Below are 19,277 nucleotides of genomic sequence, written 5' to 3' on the forward strand. Positions count from 1 at the left end.
ATCCTGCACTACCTTTAAACCCTTTCTTGAAGAGTAGCATTATGTTAGACAGTTTCCAGTCCTCTGGCACTATCCCCAAGTTATAAGAAGCATTGAAAATATTTAAATTCTGCATACGTAGAAAATATTGCACATGTTTCTCAGTAAATGTTTCATACCTTTGTAGAAACAATGTTTAAACATTTATGTTTTTATTTTCAGAGAGAATTTCAAATGTTTTTAACACTAACTGAATTCTCCAATAAGTTGTATGTTGAAAGATTCTTGGAAACTTACATTCATTCTTCTTTGGAAATTGTTCAAAAAGAGGTATGTTTTTTTTTAAATGTATTTTAAGATAATTGAGCCACTATAAATAGTTATTAACAGGTCCTTTTTGTAAAAAAATCATTAAATTCATTTTCTCAACTTAATATGCTGTTTTGAAAACTATAGTCATTTACAATTTTCTTCCCAATATATTTTTAGAATCTTGAACCTATTTTATTAATGTTCTTAAAATTCGAAAGTTTTGTAGAAAAGTCAGTTCCACATACATTTCATAAAGAATAAACCTGTTATTTGATTTACGAAATTATAACCTACTTTCCAGTAAAAGTAAAACTAAATGAAAACAATGAAAGAAAGCTTAATATATCGTAAAAATGATGCTAATATCAAAATAAGTTGACAAAATGATGAAATACATATTGAAAAAATTTAAAAAATGGAAAGTAATGCTTTAAGATGAGGAAACTGTCCTTCTGACCCTAATACTTTTACAGGGAATAGTCGTATTCAAACAAACATTTTTTTATTGTACAAAAGGTCTCAGGAAAAACACCTCATTCATATATTTCCTTTTTTGATTTAAACCTTTTTTTTGTTGAATTTTTGAAAATTTTTGAAAACTTAACATTAGCGCCTACTGTCAAACAAGGGGGGGGGGGGGGGGTCTTTATGAAGAACATGCACAAAAAATGTGTTTTTCATTCTAATGTTTTAAGGGTACCCTTTTAACCATTTAACATTAATGCTTATGATGAAACTTAAAGTATTTTACCTAGGAAACCAACAGTATTGAAAATTATGTTTTTGTTCTAAAAAATTGAGAAAACTGCAGATTCTGTGACTGTCATGTATATTATTTCTCAAAGTTTTTTTTTATTATTTTTATGGGAGCACCATAACTTTTTCAATAATTCGTCAAATTCCATTGGTAAGACATCATTGTAAAGATTTCTTTCACCGCTTTCATCAAAAACTAAACAAAAAACTCACATTTTGGTGGCTTTTTGGGGAAAAAAATCATTTATTCTGATTTTTATTAAGCATTGCTTTAATGAATAGCACCCCTCGAAAGAAGTCTTATAAGCACAGGAGGTTACAGTGTCATGTGATTAATGTGGTGGTCTTGTGTTTGAACTCACATTGTCAGTATCACTTTTGAATGTATTTTCTTCGGTACAAATTTTGATCCAAATTTTCATAAAAACTCTTCTTAAGATTCAGGACCACAACTAAGCCATTGTATTAAAATCGGAAAAGGAATTTTTTTTTCTTGATTATTAAATCACATTGTGACTTATAAAAAGTATTTTTTAAAAGATCAAGGCATATATTTGGATTTATTTAGTTACTATATCACGCATCCTGAGACTGAGGCCCATTAACTGAAATTGTTAAAGCATCCTGCTAATAATGCAAAAGTCCACCAAGTTCACTAGGGGGACGAGAACATCTTTTAGTATATTAAATAGAATCTTTTCCTTAACATAAAAATTTCGTAAAAGATTACAAATTCCTCAAAAATCACAATGACACTCGTCAAGCAAAAAGGAATCTTCAAGTAAAGCACCCCTCGAGTGAAAGCACTCACCTCTCCTTAAAAATGACACACACAAACATTAAGCTATTGGGACTACCAAGCTCCATAGAGTTGGCACTAGTGAATCATAGTATCATAAATAACATTCCTTCATAAAACTACAAAAGTGAAAGTAAAGCATCATTTTAAAGTTTTTTTTTTCTCCTCGCCTTTGGTAAAAAGTAAACAATCCAAATTTTGGCTGCTTTTCGAGAAATTTCCACATAGAAAAATCAGATTTTAGAATTACTGCTGTTGACTGAGGATGCTTCGTACGGGTCAGCTAGTATACTTAGTTTTTGATTTCAACACGTAAGAAAAAAATTATTAATAAAAATGAAAATATGATTTCTCATTGACTTTATATAGACACAAGACAGAGGTATATTGATTGAATCAAAATGAAGTGAATTCAAAGAGCAAATGTTTTTACTTTGAATTGATTTTTTTTTCTTTCTGTTGTTTTATTTATTTATTTGTTTGTTTTTTGGTATCAAAAACAAAAAGTTTTTTTTTCTGAAATTCTATTTATTTATGTTTTGAATTTTTGGTAACAGGAATAAAAAAATCTAAGGCGCTTTATTTTTTGCCTAAAAGAGTTATAAACAATACTGCTTTGGGAGGAAAAAATATTTGTTGTGGTGTTTTGATTTTTAATCCCCCCTCATTTTTTTCTTTGAAAACAGCTTTAAAAAAATACTCAAAGAAGCTGCCTGTATGTTGTTTTAGAAGCTGCTTCTATGTCATTTGTTTATTACCTATTCAGGTCCAAAATAGTAGGTTGGGAGAACATTTTTTTTTGAATAATTTTGTTTTTTAATTTGCCTTTTGTGAAACTGTACGCTGAAACATTGGACAAAACAGTTAAAATTAAGGTGGTCCTAATAGATGAGTTATTAATGGTTGAAATTTTGTTAAGAATAAAGCCTAGCAATTTGAAAAATGAATTTCTGGTATAAATTCTATTTCATCAAATAGTGTTTTTTTTTTTTTTTTTTTTTTTTTTTTTGACATTAGACAGACATATTTTGTTTTTAAAAGTCGGCTTTAAATGTTAAAAAGTCATGTTTGACATAATTTAACCTTAGGTAAATTAAGAATTATTAACATTGTGCTAGAAAATTAATGTTGGTATACGGAAAAGTAAACATTTAGTTCTAGACGGAACTTCTTGTTATATATTCAATTAAAATATTTTATGCTTATAAGTGATTTAGAGCTAGGATGTTTTTCTCATTTTTTTGAATAATATCTTGTTTTTGTTAATAATAATTAATTGTTAATCATTGTTTCTTTCTAAAATCAAGGAGGCCAAAGTGAATGATGAAAGATCTGACTTATTTTCTACTGCTGTTGTTAAAATCAGTAGGTAAGCAACTGTCACTATTAAATCAAATAATCTCAGCTGTCCTATTTTTTTCTCTTTTGATTACCATTTACTTTTTTAGTTTTCATTACTTAGCTTAATGCAGTTTTTAGTTTTGTTAATTTGTAGAGGGCATTTAAACAGTATCTGAAAATGTGATAAGGTAATGTAATAAAAGTCAGAATCCTCATACAGTAAAACCTGTAAAGTTGACCACCCTTGACCACCAATTTGCACCAAATTTGGATGAGAACCTTGTAGCAAACTCTTTGTAAGTTGATCACTAAAGTACTGCATCGCAAGTGGCAAACTTACACAGGTTTCACTGTATATATAATAGCCAAAATCATTGATCGAATATCGCTCTGACGTTACCAACAATGAAACTCCCCCTATAGCATGAATGACGGCATTATTTTATTGTTGAAGCTTCAAAACTTCAGTAAGTTAATTATAATTTGATAATATATTTTGGCAATGTTTGACAAGAAGAGAAATACTTTATTTTGAAAAGGCTGAACTGGATGTAGTAATTTAACTGTTTTTTACCAGTAAGACTAATTTTAAGAGAATGAGAAACGAAAAAGTGGTCAACGCTATCTGCTGGAATTTAGAATTAATCCACTGCAGTTAGGGCTAAAATTTCAACTATCAAAATATCACAAAATAGGCCATTGCTTTGTTCAAATGTAGGAGCAATATTTACCCGTCATATCTTGGCGAGCGGTTTTCTTGTGCAATTAATAAACGTAAAAAAAAACTCATTTGAAAAATTATTTTTCTTTTAAATTTTATACCCTTTGTAACCTTTTAATTTTTTATCCTTTAGATTGAGCGATGCTCTTCTAGTGCCTAGAGAAAAAATGGTATCAATGTTGATTTTTATTTGCTTAGAAAAAAAGAAATATAATTGTGTCCTTATGTTGTGCAGGTAATTTCTTTAGTTTTATTTTGCATTTTAATTTTATCATTTCAAAAAAATGTGTATCACTAGGTTGTATCCAGGGTTCGTACGGGTCATGGAAATCCTGGAAAGTCATGTGAAAAAAATAACAGAATTTCAGACCTGGAAAAGTCATGGAAAATTGAAATTTTCATTGAAAGTCATGGAAATTTATTTCAAGTCATGGAAAAATATCCTGGACAAAGAGAAAGGAACAGTAGCTAAAGGAGCATTAGAAATCTTGAATGATTTAACAGTCTAGCACATAAAAGTTATTAAAAGTGGAAAATTGAACGATCCAAAAATCAAATCTGAATTTTGAAATCTCATTGCATCCACTTCTGTCGCAGCCGCTTGCCTTTTTTTTCAATGTGATTTTACTGCCTGGACATCACTTATTTTGAATTTTCTGTTATTTTCAACACTTCTTATGTTTCATATTCTGTAGTAGAAAAAGTTCACGTTCTTAGTTTTGCCACGCCCACTCAAAAAAAAAAAGCAATTCAATTGGATGTGAGTTCGATTCCATCACTCATAAGGACTTTATTATTAAATTTATCAGAGTTTATCTTAATTTGTTGAATGTTTTAGAAAATAAAAATCTTAAGTCAGGCGATAGAATACAGAAAAAGAGGAATTCTAATGCTCTAAAACAGTAGTGCCCAACATACGGCACGCAAAACTAATTCATGCGACCCACTGTTACGTTCAATGTCGGGAATTAAACGAGTTCTAGAATTTCTGAACCTATTAATTTATAAGCATTTGAAAATATGCAAATTTGTAAACAAAACCAGGGGTCTGGCTAGAGGATATTTGGGTCTGTTAACAGACCCTTCACAAAAATCCGATCAACCAAAACGGACCTTTCACAAATTCCCAATCAACCAAAACGGACCTTTCACAAAATCCCAATCAACCAAAATGGACCTTTCACAAAATCCCGATCAACAAAAACAGACCCTTCACAAAATTCTGATAAACAAGAACAGATCTTTCACAAATTGTTTATTGAAAGAGCAAATCTAAGAGAGAAATAAGGCACATTAAACAGATAATTTTTGGAACCTTTTTTAAAGTCAATTTACAGGGATCAGCTAATACAAAATCTGCTAATTTTGCAAAGAAAAAAATTGCACTCTTGTGATGCTCCTGCAAGCGATAAATAATTACTACTTCCAAATAAGTATAATGCTTGTTAAGATAAATAAATACCTTTGTGCTGAATAGTAAAGTCAGACCAAACAACGTAAGTAGAAGCACAAATTTGTAAATTACAAATTTGTGCTTCTACTTACGTTGTTTGGTCTGACTTTATAATGCTTGTTGTTTGTTTCTTGGAAAGAAATTAACAGCTGAAAATAAGTTTGAATTTAAATAATTTTGTTTGTTTGTTTTATCACAGCTAATTAGCAGCGGTGTTGTCCCTGCTCATGATTTAATAAACAATAAAAAAATAATATCATATATATCAGCGAAATGAACTTAGAATTGCAAAGGGATTGTAAGGGAGGGGAAAAAATATGATCGCTTCAGGTTGGGTTACCAACTTTAAAATTATTGCCATTTAGCGCCTGGCGTTAAACTTTTATAATGACTTGATTAGAAAATATTCTCATCATTTTACCAGCTTGTGAATATTTGCGTTTTTATGTTGAAGTGCGATGTTTATTTGTTATTTTGGGAAATTTATATGATGAAGATAAATAAGAATACTTTAGTTTTATAAATGTGCACTTATATTTTTTCCATTACGAGTTAGTGCTTCAATGAGGCTGTGGCATTCATGTAGACGTTTTGCTAATGCTCATTTCCAAATATTACCAAGTTTTATATTAATTAATAAATAAATAGTGCTATTCTCTTCGTGTAACGAGGTCATGAAAATTTTCATTGAAGTCATGAAAAAGTCTTGGAAAAGTCATGGAATTTTTTCATCCAAATAGAGTATGAACCCTGTGTATCTATTGTTGTTGATTATGTTCCTTATGAAGTAAAATCCATGAGTAAGTAGCAAAAAATATATATATTAACTTTGTGCACAAGCAGAAAAAAATGAGTGTAAAATAAAAACAAAACAAAAAAAAAAATCTGTGTGGTAAAGTGTTTTAGAGATACAAAACCTCTCTCTTTTTTCTCAAATGTGTTAACTCTGAGTTTTGGGATGAGTCATCTAAATGAGACCTCATTAACTTGGTTAACATGGACGCTCAATAACATTTTTTAATGTTGAGAAAGAAAAAATATTTTTAAATATCTTTGAAATCAGAGGGAGGAGTGATTTAAAAATTAAGAAAAAGAAGTTTTGTAGAATATTTCAACAATGGATTGTTTCAAAAAAATCTTTTATTAATTTCTAGTACCCCTTTATTGTTGTCAGCTGAAGTATATTTGAATTTCTTGATTTTATCACATAAGTGTAAAACTTTATTTTTTGCAGGGATCTTATAGTTTCTTATCCTAGTGAAAGAAATGCAGAAACATTGATGGAAGTCGTTGAACATTTCTTTACAAATTTCAGCAGTTTGGAAAACATAAGTTTTGATGTTATGATTGAAACCATTTGCCACTTGACTTCAACAGCGGTCACATATTCTGATGAAAGTAACTATGCTTTTTTAAAATAATATGTTAAAAAGAGGACTTTAAATAGAATTTTTACTGTGATCTATGAGCTGCTCATCAGTGAAAGGAATCTCTCCTAGCGCTGACTTGCTGACGGTTTTAAACGTTTTCAACATCTTTGGAGCCGCCCGAGTTTATTTACTTCAGTGAAAGACCGAATTTATTGAAAGTTGTAACGCTTTTGCACGAGCTATGCTTTGGTACTAAGCCGTCCTGATTGGTCACATATTCCCGTTTTAAGGTACCTACCTCACATGGAATCCCAAATCGCTTTTTGATGGTCTTACCATTAACGTAAGCGTTCACTGTACATTTTTTACAGTTCCTTTAAGTCGACTGTTATTTCCAAGCTCCTTGAAACTGCAGAGTGCGTCAGACACAACTTGCCGAGGCACATTGAACAAACAAACTCTTGTTCTACTAGCTAGAACAACTTAAAAATATCAGATCTTTTGCTTGACATTGTGAAACCGCCAAAAACAATACATAAATTAGGAGATACATTATAAATTATTTTCCAATGAAAGAGAGTGAGAAATAAAAAAAAAATACAATCATTGGAAAGATATTAGTTTAGTTCTGTACAATGATGCAAACTTTTACGAGTTTTTTTGCTGCACCCTATACATCTATGCTGACCACAAATGAGATAGAAAGGCAAATATCCAGTTTATAGGCGGAAATGGGCGCATCTATTAGTTTACAGTTGTGGTAGTTTGTTCATTATATATGTGCGCTTTTGCCTCTTAATAATTTATTTAGATGCTGTTTTGTAAAACTGACAGTTTGTTCACACCAATAATTTTTTTAATCCAAACTATATTCGATGCATATTCTCACTACAAAAATAAATTGATTATTTTTTTACAACAGAATTTCGAGCTTACCATTTTGCTTTTAAGTTTCCAGACCAAGTGAAAACATTTTATTTTATTTTTTGTTGTTTCAGTAGAAACTCTTTTTGTTTCCTCTCATTTTATTTTAGGGATTGCAATAAATTGAAAATGCGCTAGTGACATTATAAAGCGCGTGCATCAAAATCCCATCACTATTTTCCCTTCTCCCCTGCTGCTGCATGCAGATGGAATTTTCCTAACTTGGCCGATTGCCAGATAACGCGTCTTCTGTGGTCAGACTATACTAGGTTTTGTCACAGAGTAAGTTCCGTTTTCAATTTTCGCTATGGAATGGTTGCGCTGATTAGTTTCAGCACACGCGTTCTTTTAGCTTAGACCTGACAATCGAGTAAAAGCACTTTCAGACATCTGACTTATGCGGAGTATTTTTAGTTTGAGCTCAAAATGTTGATGTGATTGTGCATAAAAGTAACATATGACTTATCTTGCCGAAACCCAGTACAATAAAAGTGCTACTTCCAAATCTCAGGAAATAGCATTTTTATATTCCCAGACATCATTTAGCACATCTTTTGTTAACTTCAATCTGCATTAATATTCTCATGAATATTTAATAGTTGATTTTTCTTTTGATTAAAAAAAATAATTTTGTACAAATTGTGAATGCTTATTGCTGTTTTTAATCAAAGATAATTTATCAATTGAAATAAGTTTAATATGTTATATTAATCTTTAAAATTTTGTGTTTTTGACTTTACACACAAGAGAATAAGGTAGTTACAATTTTTGATAGTATTTATCACTAAAATTATAACAGATGTTGTTTGCATTATGCAGTCCAACAGCCCCACCAGGCGGATCTGTGGTGTTGAGAAATATTTAATGAAACTCACTGTAGAAAATCTAACTATTCATTAAAGCTTTTGATGAGATAATAAAAAAGCGGACAAACGTGCCCCACCTCTCTCTACTTGATTACAAACAACTAAATGGAGAATCAATTTTAAACTACTAATTGATGTTTGATATTAAAATTGATTTTAAAAAAAGTTCCTAACTCTCCTGCACAATTTCTGCCATTTTCGCTAGAACAATCCGTTAATAATATTGAATAAATCGCTGAAATATTACAAATGCCTTGACCTACTAAATGAAGAAGTTATGGGAACTATGACGCGCTATGCGCGTCACAGAGATCCAGACATCCAGACAGACTTTTAGTTTTATTATTAGTAAAGATTACCTTAACTTTTAGTGGAATAGTTAACTGGCGGTCTTTTAAGAATCGATACTTTTATACCTGTGTGGTACTAAGAAAAATATTTCACACTTTGATGCCAAATGTGATGCTTGAAAGTTTTTAAGGAAGTGCATGTTTAATTTCAAAACATTACGATGAAATTGACAGTAGAACAAAATTGATTCAATAAATACTACTTAAAAAATTCTAACTTATTTAGTGTTCTTGAAATAGTTTGACTTCATAATTTTATATTAAAGAGAAATGTGTTTGGTTAGTTGGGATCTTTTGTTGAATGTTGAAAGCAAAATTTAGTTTATAACAGCATGAGAGAAGCAACATTACTAGGAATTGTTTTCTAATCTGACTAAAAAAATTTTTTTTTAAGCTTTTAGTGTGCTTTTATGTAAGAAAATAAATAATGTAACATATTTGAGTAAAGTTGCCTTTTTATCTTATTTTTTAGAGTTAATTAAACCGTTTCTATATGCTGTAAATCTTTGTGCTTACTTTTCCACTATCAAGAAGATTATTGGGCAGCAAGCGTCATTGCCTTCAACAGCATTTACTGTAGACTCTTATGATACATGGAAGTTTTCTCCAATGTATAATGACAAAGGTTTTCAGTTAGAAAGAAAAACAATTGTAGAAGCTGTAACAAACATCATGCCTCTTTTGTTCATGGAACGCAGTAAGTTTATTTCATCTGATAAGTTGAAGATTATTTTGTATATTTGCGGCTTTGAAGCAATAGATTACAAAACAACTGAGGTTACAAACTATTATTTTATTGAAATATAGACTATGTTTCACAGCTTTCAACTCTCCCAGTTTGATCAAGAGACTTTCAAGTTTCAATGCATTCCCCTGAGCTCCTGAATTAAGTAGAAATTTCTAAAGTTTATCAAAAATCAGGAAATTCCATGAAAAGAAATTTGTATAGTTAGAATTTCTGGGGAAGCAAATTCTCACTCAAAGCAATATTTGCAACAAAATGGGGAAAGATGTAAATAAGCTGAAAGTTTGAAAATATGTTTCAAGCCTTCATGTCCTTGAAGTTGTCCTTAATATATGTTCTTTATGCTTTTATGCGTTACTTTAATTTAAAAAATCCATATTTAATCCTAAAAAAATCCTTTTACAATCCATTTTTATCATTCATTTATGGAACAGTCTCCCTAATTTTTTAACCGACTTCAAAAAGGAGGCGGTTATCAGTTCATACCGTATGTATGTTTTTTTTTTGTTTGTCCACTCACAGCGTCTGACTTAGTAAACCGATTTTGATGATTCTTTTTTTAATGGATAGGGGATGGCTCAAATTAGGTCCCGTTACCTTGTTTGACCATATTTGTGCTTTAGAAAAAAAGTTATGGGCAAAAAACAGTAAATTTCACGCAATTTCCCTATTAAATGATTAAATATAAAACCTATTGTTACAAAAGTTTGGTGCCATACAACAGTGATATTAATAGAAATTTTGATGATAATTTTGAATGAAAGCTTCTATGAAGCAAGCATCAAGTTTCTTCAGTGTCATTGCTCTGTAATGGAGATAAACCTATCGTGGAAGTGGTTCAGTGATCAGGATATGCTTAGCCTTCACAATGCTGCTAGGTTATGTTTGCCTCAACTATATAGTAGTATTTTTATGGTTATCGTCTATGCCAATAACAGATTATCAGGGCTAAGTAACGAGATACAGGATTGCATCACAAGCACCTTGTATGCTGTGAAATGTAAATAAGTTTGGGAAAACGTAATATTTAAATGGTTATATAATTAAATGAACACATAAATGAATTCTAGAGAGGAACAGATGTTTTTAGTGCCAATTGCTTAAAATTTAAGGCGTGTTTATAGTTTTTTTTTTTTTTTTTTTTTTTTTTTTTTTTTTTTTTAAGTATGGAGCATTTTTATGAAAAAAATAAGTTGAAGTTTCGTGATGGTAACTTCTTACTATTTCTGAAATACATTTACACTAAAAAGAATGAAATAAAAAAATTTTGGAAAAAAAATAGAACCAACTTCAAAAGTGCTCTAAAAAGTGAAAAATAATTTTATTCTTTAAACACCGTCGATAATACTTTTAAAACATAATTTTTGAAGTTGGCGCAAAAACGATAGATAAAATCATTCACCGCCATAACTCAACTACAACTATAAATTAAACCAGGCCCAGTTTCTTCACTACCACATGCATTATGCATTGATAACTGCATATTTGAGTAACGATATAAATGTTTTGTTCCTAACTTTTGATTTTCTGAAAAAATTATGAACGAAGCATGGTTACACTGGATTTTACTTTTTGTTTTTGCGCCAACTTCAAAAATTATGTTTTAAAAGTATTATCGATGGTGTTTAAAGAATAAAATTATTTTTCACTTTTTAGAGCACTTTTGAAGTCGGTTGTTTTTTTTTTCCAAAATTTTTTTATATAATCCCATGTTGGAAGCTATGACTTTTTAATAATTTATAATTGTATTTCATTATTAGTATTTATGTCTTTCAAGATATTAAATTTGACTCCCCGATGTTGTTAGAATAAAATATAGAGTCATTGCACGGTATTCATGTGTTACACGCAGGACATTTCACAGCCAAATTTTGTCATATTTTTACTGTTTTTACAGTTAAAATATAAATGAAATGATTTTCAATTATTTTTAATGCATTTTTCATTTCTTCAGCTATATTATGCTATAAAGGTTTTAAGATCTGAGCTATTTGTGTGTGTGTGTGTGTTTTTTTTTTTTTTTTTTTTTTTTTTTTTTTTTTTTTTTATAATTAAGTTTTGTTACATATGTGGGACATCACAAAAAAAAAAAAAAAAATTAGTACCTTTCTGATACTGAAATTTTCTCTGAATTTTCAAAATAGTTTAAGAAATAAATTTAATGGCTAGATACAAAAATATTCATTATTTTAATAAACCATAAAATAATTTTAAAAAATTGCTTGATTAATTGTTGAGAGCTAATTACTTGTGTTACAGGACAAGGCTATTTGTTACGTACATGACCTCTGATTTTAAAGCATAGTTTTCCCTAAAAGTAAATCAAAAATAATTCAAACATCAATTTTATACATTCTACTTATGTATTTAATTTTGTACTAACAGAAAAAAATATTATTTTAAAAATAATTAGTATAATTTTAACATCTTAATATTTTTACAAATTATATTATGTTTTTAAACTAATTTCCATTTTAAACATTTCTAGGTTGTTGATTGACTTGACTATTATGATAATAAATACGAATCAAAAAGTTATATACCGTCAATTCGCGATAACTCTGAAGTCCGATAACTCGAATATTACTATAACTTGAAGTTTTTATCAAGTCCCTATCCCTTTGTCTTTAAATCCATCCTAATTATGCTCAATATCTCGAAGTTAACTTCCTTTAACTCGAAGTTTTTTCAAAGATGACTTGAATTTTTTTTTTAAAGAACAAAAAGAAAAAATATATATAATTCAAGTAACTATGAGAGAAAAATTCATTCACCTTCACTTGCAATTCCTGCACGATAGACCTGTAAAGCAAGGACAATACTTGTTGAGCCGATGTGCGATAAAGTGTATAGCTTGTTTTCGTTCGCTGTACCGTACTGTTTACACTTAGACATGTTGCTGGACGATTAATCTGCTTTTAAGCTGTCAAGTTGCCAAGTCAACTTATTGTACCTTTATTCAAAGGCTTACTTAAGTTAAGATGCGTTCCCCTTCATTCTTTAGTTCAATCATTTGCTGATAAGTTCCCAAGAGAGAGATAGAGTTTTCTTTAGATGTCTAAGGGAAAGCTGAAAAACCTTGCATTTAGAAAGTAAAGTAAAACTTATTTACCACATTGAAAGGAATTCATCAATCGAAAAGAAATGTAATGCTTTGAAATATGTCTCCAAATACTCTGTCAACAATGTCAAAAGAGAAACTTCAAAATTGGTACAAATCCATAAATCTTAATTTGAAACGAATAAAAATGCAGGGGTACCACTGGGTGCTCCCAAGGCTGGGTCCCAAGAACCCACTGCTTTTGGAAAAGTGGGTCCATTTTGAAAATACTGGGTGGTGGAAATAACCTCAACTGAAAAAAAAAAGCCTGTGGAAACCTGAATCAACTTGCATCCGGTTGTAATGACATACAATGGCGGCAGCGACTTTGATAAGGAGGAAGAAAGATGAGCTGCTGGGGAGAAATAGCTCGTCCCGCGGAGCGCGTTAAGTTTCAAATATCGGGTCCTTTTCTCGAAAACTGGATATTTTATGCGCTGTAGCGCATCAGCGGGACCCCTGAAAATGCGCCTTTCCTGAAGTGGAATCAGCTCTATTCAAGTGGTTCCAGAAGTATCGAATTCAAGACCATGCCATTTCAATAAGTAGATGTTTGCTGCCTGAGAAAACAACGAATTTTGCTGTATTACTGAACATAGAAAATTTCCCACGCTAGTTCTGGATGGCTGGAGGAGTTCAAGACCAGACACAACTTTGCCTTCAGAACTCTTCACAAAAAAATTGTGCATATTGTGCTTTAAAACTTTTAAGTTATGTAATTTTGTCTGTTGTGCATATTAGTTAAAATATTCAATGGTTTTTAGTATTAAAATGTCGAAAACCGAAATTAGCGGTAAGTCGAACTTCCGATAAGTCGAAGTTTTTTGTCAGTCCCTTTAGATTCGAGTTATTGAGAATTGACTGTAAATCACCTAAATCCTAAAACATCAATAACGTTTTCAGTTTTTTTCACGTCTTCCAGTGATATGGAAAAATGTCCTCTATTATTTATTGGCTTGGGTGCTTCAATCTTAGTCAAAAAATTGTTTTTCAATATCAAATGTACTCTTTTTTTTTTTCTGGCAAAACTCTGGTAAAATTTAGACACTTCCTCTTTCTGCTTTTCAGTAACAGCATCTGTTCTTTTTTTTTCCCCTGCAATCTTATTTATTCCTTCTAAAAGTTTCAAGTTATTTACATGGGAAAAATCATTTTATTTCGTGCCCAATTTTTGAGAACATCTTCAATAATTGTTATTTGTTTGATTGATGTTGGAGGTAATATGGCTTTAATACGCTTGGCTCTTTTACCTATAACTTGGTGTGTCAACAAGGAAGGTATGAGTGGTTTTTCAAGTGGGACAGCATTTTGACTTCTTATTTTCTCTTTAAGTTCCTTTTTCCTTGCTCTTTGTGCTCTTTCTTTCAGTCTTATGTTGTTTCAGTTTGGTTTTCTCTTTCTCAGTTATACTTATTTTTTTCTTTTCTCTGTATTCTTTAATTATTTTCCTCTCTTTTGCTTTATCAGATATGCTTGCTTCTTTGTCATTCTTTTCTTCTTTTTTTTTCAAACAATGCTTCTGCACAATCAAATCATATACAAACTAATATGTTAATAAAATGTTATTGCACAAAAAATAATTGCTACTTCATTTGAGATTTCGATGTAAATAGATTACTTAAGATTGAGATAGGTGATTTCAAACAATCTTACATCTCAACAATTGTGAGAACGCTTCTTGTTTACAATGTTTTTATATAATTGCTGCCACCTATGAAAGAAAAATACCAAAAAGATCCTTTTCTTTTTTATTTATTTATTTATTTATTTTTAAATTTCTATCAAAACTACAACATTTGTCCCGTACCAAACACATTTTTATTTTTTGTGCACAGATTTATAGATATAATAATGTTATTTATTATTTTAGGAAGCTTGTGTTTCAAGTGAAGAGAAAACAAAATATTGTTCAAATATCATAACTATAATTATGTTTTAAATTTAAAATAATCTTAAAATTGTTACGTACGGGGCCAAAGGTTTGGAACTATTGAAATTTCCTTTTGAAAAATTTTTTAACTTATATTTATTAATTTTTTTAATTATACTTCTGTAAGATAATTATTCGCAACTCCAACAAACTATAGGGGATGCTGCAGTCACTGTCTAATGGCAGATGAAAAAACTAAAACAAATGCACGCCGTAACGTATAAATTGCTTCTAAACTTAGGAAATGACAGAAATTTTTGTTCGCATGTATGGTTTTTTGTTCTTTATTCATTTGAAAAGATTTTTCAAAGTCTTTTGGTTATTCTGACCCATGTAGAAAGAGATTAGAAATCAACAATTATTACGAAAGTAAAAAATTAATGCAGAACACACAGTAAGTTGTTCTGAAGCAGCCATTTTCACGATGTTAAATTCGGTATTCATAAATTTTTGGTTCGCTTCAAACAGCATTTTCATTTTGTACTGTTTTTTCTATACATTAGTACATATTATGTCCAATTTCGTGACATTTCCGGCATTTGTTGACATTTTTGTCACATAGTGCACATACGTGACAGACTGTCAAGAGTAACATTTAACGCTAGATAATTTATTTCTATGACTATATAATTGCATATCAAAAGAAATCATCATGCATTTAATTCATTCGTTATGGAAATGATTTAACTGATATGCGAAATCTTGTCAAGATACATTATTCTTTCACACAATACTAAAACCATAACCCTATAAGCAGATTTTTGGCGAAACTCTTCTACCGATAATAACAGCTTTTGCAGAGCAATAAAAAAAGTTGGCGCGATATTTTAGCGATAAAAATTCCAAGCTTTTATTTTTTATTGTTCAAATTCTTAACGTTCTTTTTGGATTTTTCAATCTGTTCTGTGATAAATATTTTCAAGAAAATTTATTTGCATGCTGTCCATTTCAGTTGGATGCTATAGTAACAAGGTTATTTAAATCATTTATGTGGATTTATGTTAAGGAAAAGCAGTAATTTTTCAGCATGACCCTAGTGTCCAGTCAATGTTGTTTAGTCCGCTCTTTTCATTGAATTGAAAAACTGATATTTATTCAAATTCACTCAGAACAAGATAAATAAAATGTGTACTCACAGTTTATATCAAATATTTTTGATGTTACGCTGTTGCGAATGACGGTTTCAAATGATGAATTGCGCAAATAAAAAAAAAACACATAACAAACTTTGTTTTGCCCAAAATGAACACGTGAAACGCAATGTTTTAGTTTTTTCAGCAGTTTTGTAAATCGCCACAAGGTAGCGTATTCGAGCTGTGGAGTTGCGAATTTAACAAAAAAAAGTTTGCATTTTTTTTATTTTTTTTTATTTTTTTTTTATTGTTTGAGTTATGGTTTAAAATAAAATGTCCCGTACATACCAGACTTTTCAACAAGTCCATAATAAAATATCAGTAATTTTTTTGGGAGTAAAATGATATTATTTTAATAAAATTTAAAAGTAGAGATTTTAAGCTTTAAAATGATGTATAACACTTCAGTAAACGCAAAACTTTTTTTTTTCAAAGCTCTGAAGCCAAATACTGTGGAATGACCCTATAATATTTTAAGTTTGATTAGATTTTCAGTTTTAATATTCATCATATAGCTTTTTCTCAAAATTGTGGTATTTTTCATCTATTGTTAGAATAATCATTCTAAAATAGAGACGACAGAACTTTCATTGCTAATAGTAAAATTTGTGCATCTGAGACCTGTCAGAATATCAACTAATTGTTTAATGTGTTGTTCATTTCAAAGCAAAGTAGATGAGCCGTTTGTACATCAGCTTTCAGTACAACATCCCTAGTTTTTGATGATCAGTAAAATTCTGTACTACAACTTCTTGCATCAGAGCTTTAGTGATAAAAGTTATTTTCAATGCACTGAAACTTACTTTCATAACAATCTACTGTTTCTTGTAATGTTTTGCTTCAAAAAAAATTTTTTTTAACTTCATCTTTACTATTTGTTTTTTCTTCAAGTAAGAATTAATTGAATCTTGAGTCAATAGATAATTAAATACAAAAAAAGTGAGCCGGTGGATGAAAAAGCATCAGACTTAAGGCCGAGGGCCTTTTTTCTTTTGTTGAATATCATTTTCATTCCTGAGCTCAAGTCTCTTGTATTTAAAAAAAAAATTCCTTGTAACTGAGCTTAAGAAATGCAACATAAATATTCTTGTTTTTGAACACCAATGTTTCTGCCATCAATGTATTAGGATTGATGTTTTTCTTGCATCATTTTTCTATAATTCAATCAAAGATACAGTGAAACCTGTGTACCGTATTTTCGGGAATAAGCGCTGCGACGCATGCAAGAAAAAAAGTTAAAAAAATGCCGGTGCGGCGCATATAACGGGTGCGGCGGGTAGTTTTTTTTTTTTTTCAAGTTTTAAAAAAAGTTGAAAATGTTGCTAACAGATGACACCACATCGTTTGCTTTCATTTTGCGAAATCCTTCGCCCTTGGGCGACAAGTAAAACAAAGAGGGGGAGGGAAGGTGAGTCAGCGATTACATGTTTCACTGAGGAGAGAAACGCTGATCCACGTGGGCGAGCAAGCGTTATCGCGGCGGAGCAAAGGGGTCAGGAAATCCTTCGACTTTGGGTGACAAGTAAAGCAAAGAGGGGGAAGGGAAGGTGAGTCAGCGATTGCACATGTTTCACTAAGGAGAGAAACGCTGATACACGTGGGCAAGCAAGCCTTATCGCGTCAGAACGAAAGGGTCAGATAGAGCATCACCGTACTAGAGTCAATGCCTGTTAACTGGCAACGATACATTTGATGACGCAAGCGCAGATCGGCCAGTTTACCTTTAAAATTTCTCTTTCATAGTCCAACGAAAATCATTTTTGTCCATAAATGTGTTGTGTAACTTCGCAAAGGAAATTACTTTTTCGTTTCCAAAGGAGAGCAAAAAACGTCATTTTTGCCCTGGATCTATACGAAGTGATCCATTGAATGCTAGATTTGGGAAATATTGCTAATTAGCTGGATCATAATAACATAAGACACCTTTGTATACGATTCATAAATGTGGTTGCAGCAGACTGTAAATGAGTCTTATGGCTCCATATGAGTTTTGTAGCATTGTGAATGATTATTTTTATGATGAATTGCCGAGTGAGTTGCACATAAGTAATATCTGTATCATCTTATTGATGTTTTACCTCAAGTACAAGTACAAAATGATGACAAAAAAAATGTGATTCTGTGTTACCTGTTAAATTATAGTTAACTGGACATTGCATTTTCTACATTAAAGTTTCAAGTGTCATATCGGCTTAAGAGAAACTGACCGTCAATAGAAAATTATCTTTGAATTCCTCGCATTATTAGATTAAAAAAAAATCCTGACAGAGAGGGCTAATTTACCTTTATCCCGCATGTAAGAAATGTAGTAGTTTTGTATAGTTACAGAATTAGGCATTCAAAAGTTGCTACCTTATCCACTTGGGTAAGTATTTTTGAAGTGTTCATATCGAAATAAAAACTTGCCAATCGACAATGTTATCACTCAATGAGTATAATTTTGATTTTTTTTCCTTTAACCAACAGTCCTTGAACTAATTCTATAATTTAGTAAATCAAAAAAAGTTTTAGCTAACGAAACCTGTTGTTTTATTTTGAAAAGTTGTTGCTGTTGCTACGTCTAATAAGTCTTAGAAACGAAAGTTTCTGACACTAAAGAAACAGCCTTAAGATTTGTTTAATTTAGTTGGCAATTTATTTCAGAAGAACCATTCACGGTTTTCATTTAGCTTGTTTTTTATTTGGCAGACAATTTTCTTTTTATTAGCTTAATTCAATCATAAGGTGAACTACTTTTTATTTTAACGCAACATTTAGTCTTATTTAATGGTTTGTTTTATCATAAGTTCATTAATAAACAAAATAATGCATGGTATCGCCAAAAAAAGTAATTTAGTTGTAAGTTTGATCAAGTAAAACAACAGTAAATAAAATGAAAAATAATCACCAAGATGAAAAATATGCCTTTTGAAACTGTACTTCTGCTACACTAATACCTGCCATACCTTTATGATACATATTTTCTGTATAAATATATATATATGTAGTATACTTATAATTTTGAAATTTGAAGATTTTCCAATTTCCTCTTAATAAAAATAAGAAATGTTAGCTTTTGATTTAATTGCTTGTACATCCAACCTTTTTATTTTAAAGAAGTAAATCTTTTTACCTTTCTTGAAAAGTTAAGTGTTCATTTTCCCTTCCTTCAAAAGAAAGATCATTTTCAGGGCCAAATATTTTATTCTATGTTGAAGGTGAAGACGTGAAAAGCAATACTGTGTCAAATGACGCACTATGACAAAAACATATAATACCGCCATATAAGTTGCATCATTAATTATTATTAAAAGTTTCATAGAAATGTAAAACTCAATAAAGAGGTGCAAATAAAAACGATATTTTCTCATTTCGCCAAGGTAGAAAATAAACAAGTTGCCAAGTAAAGCACCTATAATAAAAAAGTCTTTTTGGCGGATTATTATTGATGGGTTTTTTATAATGTTGGTTTGTTTGTTTTCAGGATTATTTTAATCAACTTTTTATGTTATTTAGTGA

The 19,277-nt window shown here is 30.4% G+C and overlaps 1 protein-coding gene across 1 annotated transcript in view; it reads left to right on the forward strand.

The window, feature by feature from the left end:
• Positions 1-19,277, forward strand: part of LOC129230420 (uncharacterized) — a 263,650-nt gene that overhangs the window by 156,690 nt on the left and 87,683 nt on the right. Inside the window, exons 21-25 of the mRNA XM_054864820.1 lie at positions 206-309; positions 3,154-3,215; positions 4,042-4,143; positions 6,596-6,759; positions 9,344-9,568. Coding sequence (XP_054720795.1) covers positions 206-309; positions 3,154-3,215; positions 4,042-4,143; positions 6,596-6,759; positions 9,344-9,568 — 657 coding nt within the window. The remainder of the gene's footprint in view (positions 1-205; positions 310-3,153; positions 3,216-4,041; positions 4,144-6,595; positions 6,760-9,343; positions 9,569-19,277) is intronic.

Source organism: Uloborus diversus, chromosome 9, assembly GCF_026930045.1.
Source record: "Uloborus diversus isolate 005 chromosome 9, Udiv.v.3.1, whole genome shotgun sequence".
NCBI classification, from domain to species: domain Eukaryota; kingdom Metazoa; phylum Arthropoda; class Arachnida; order Araneae; family Uloboridae; genus Uloborus; species Uloborus diversus.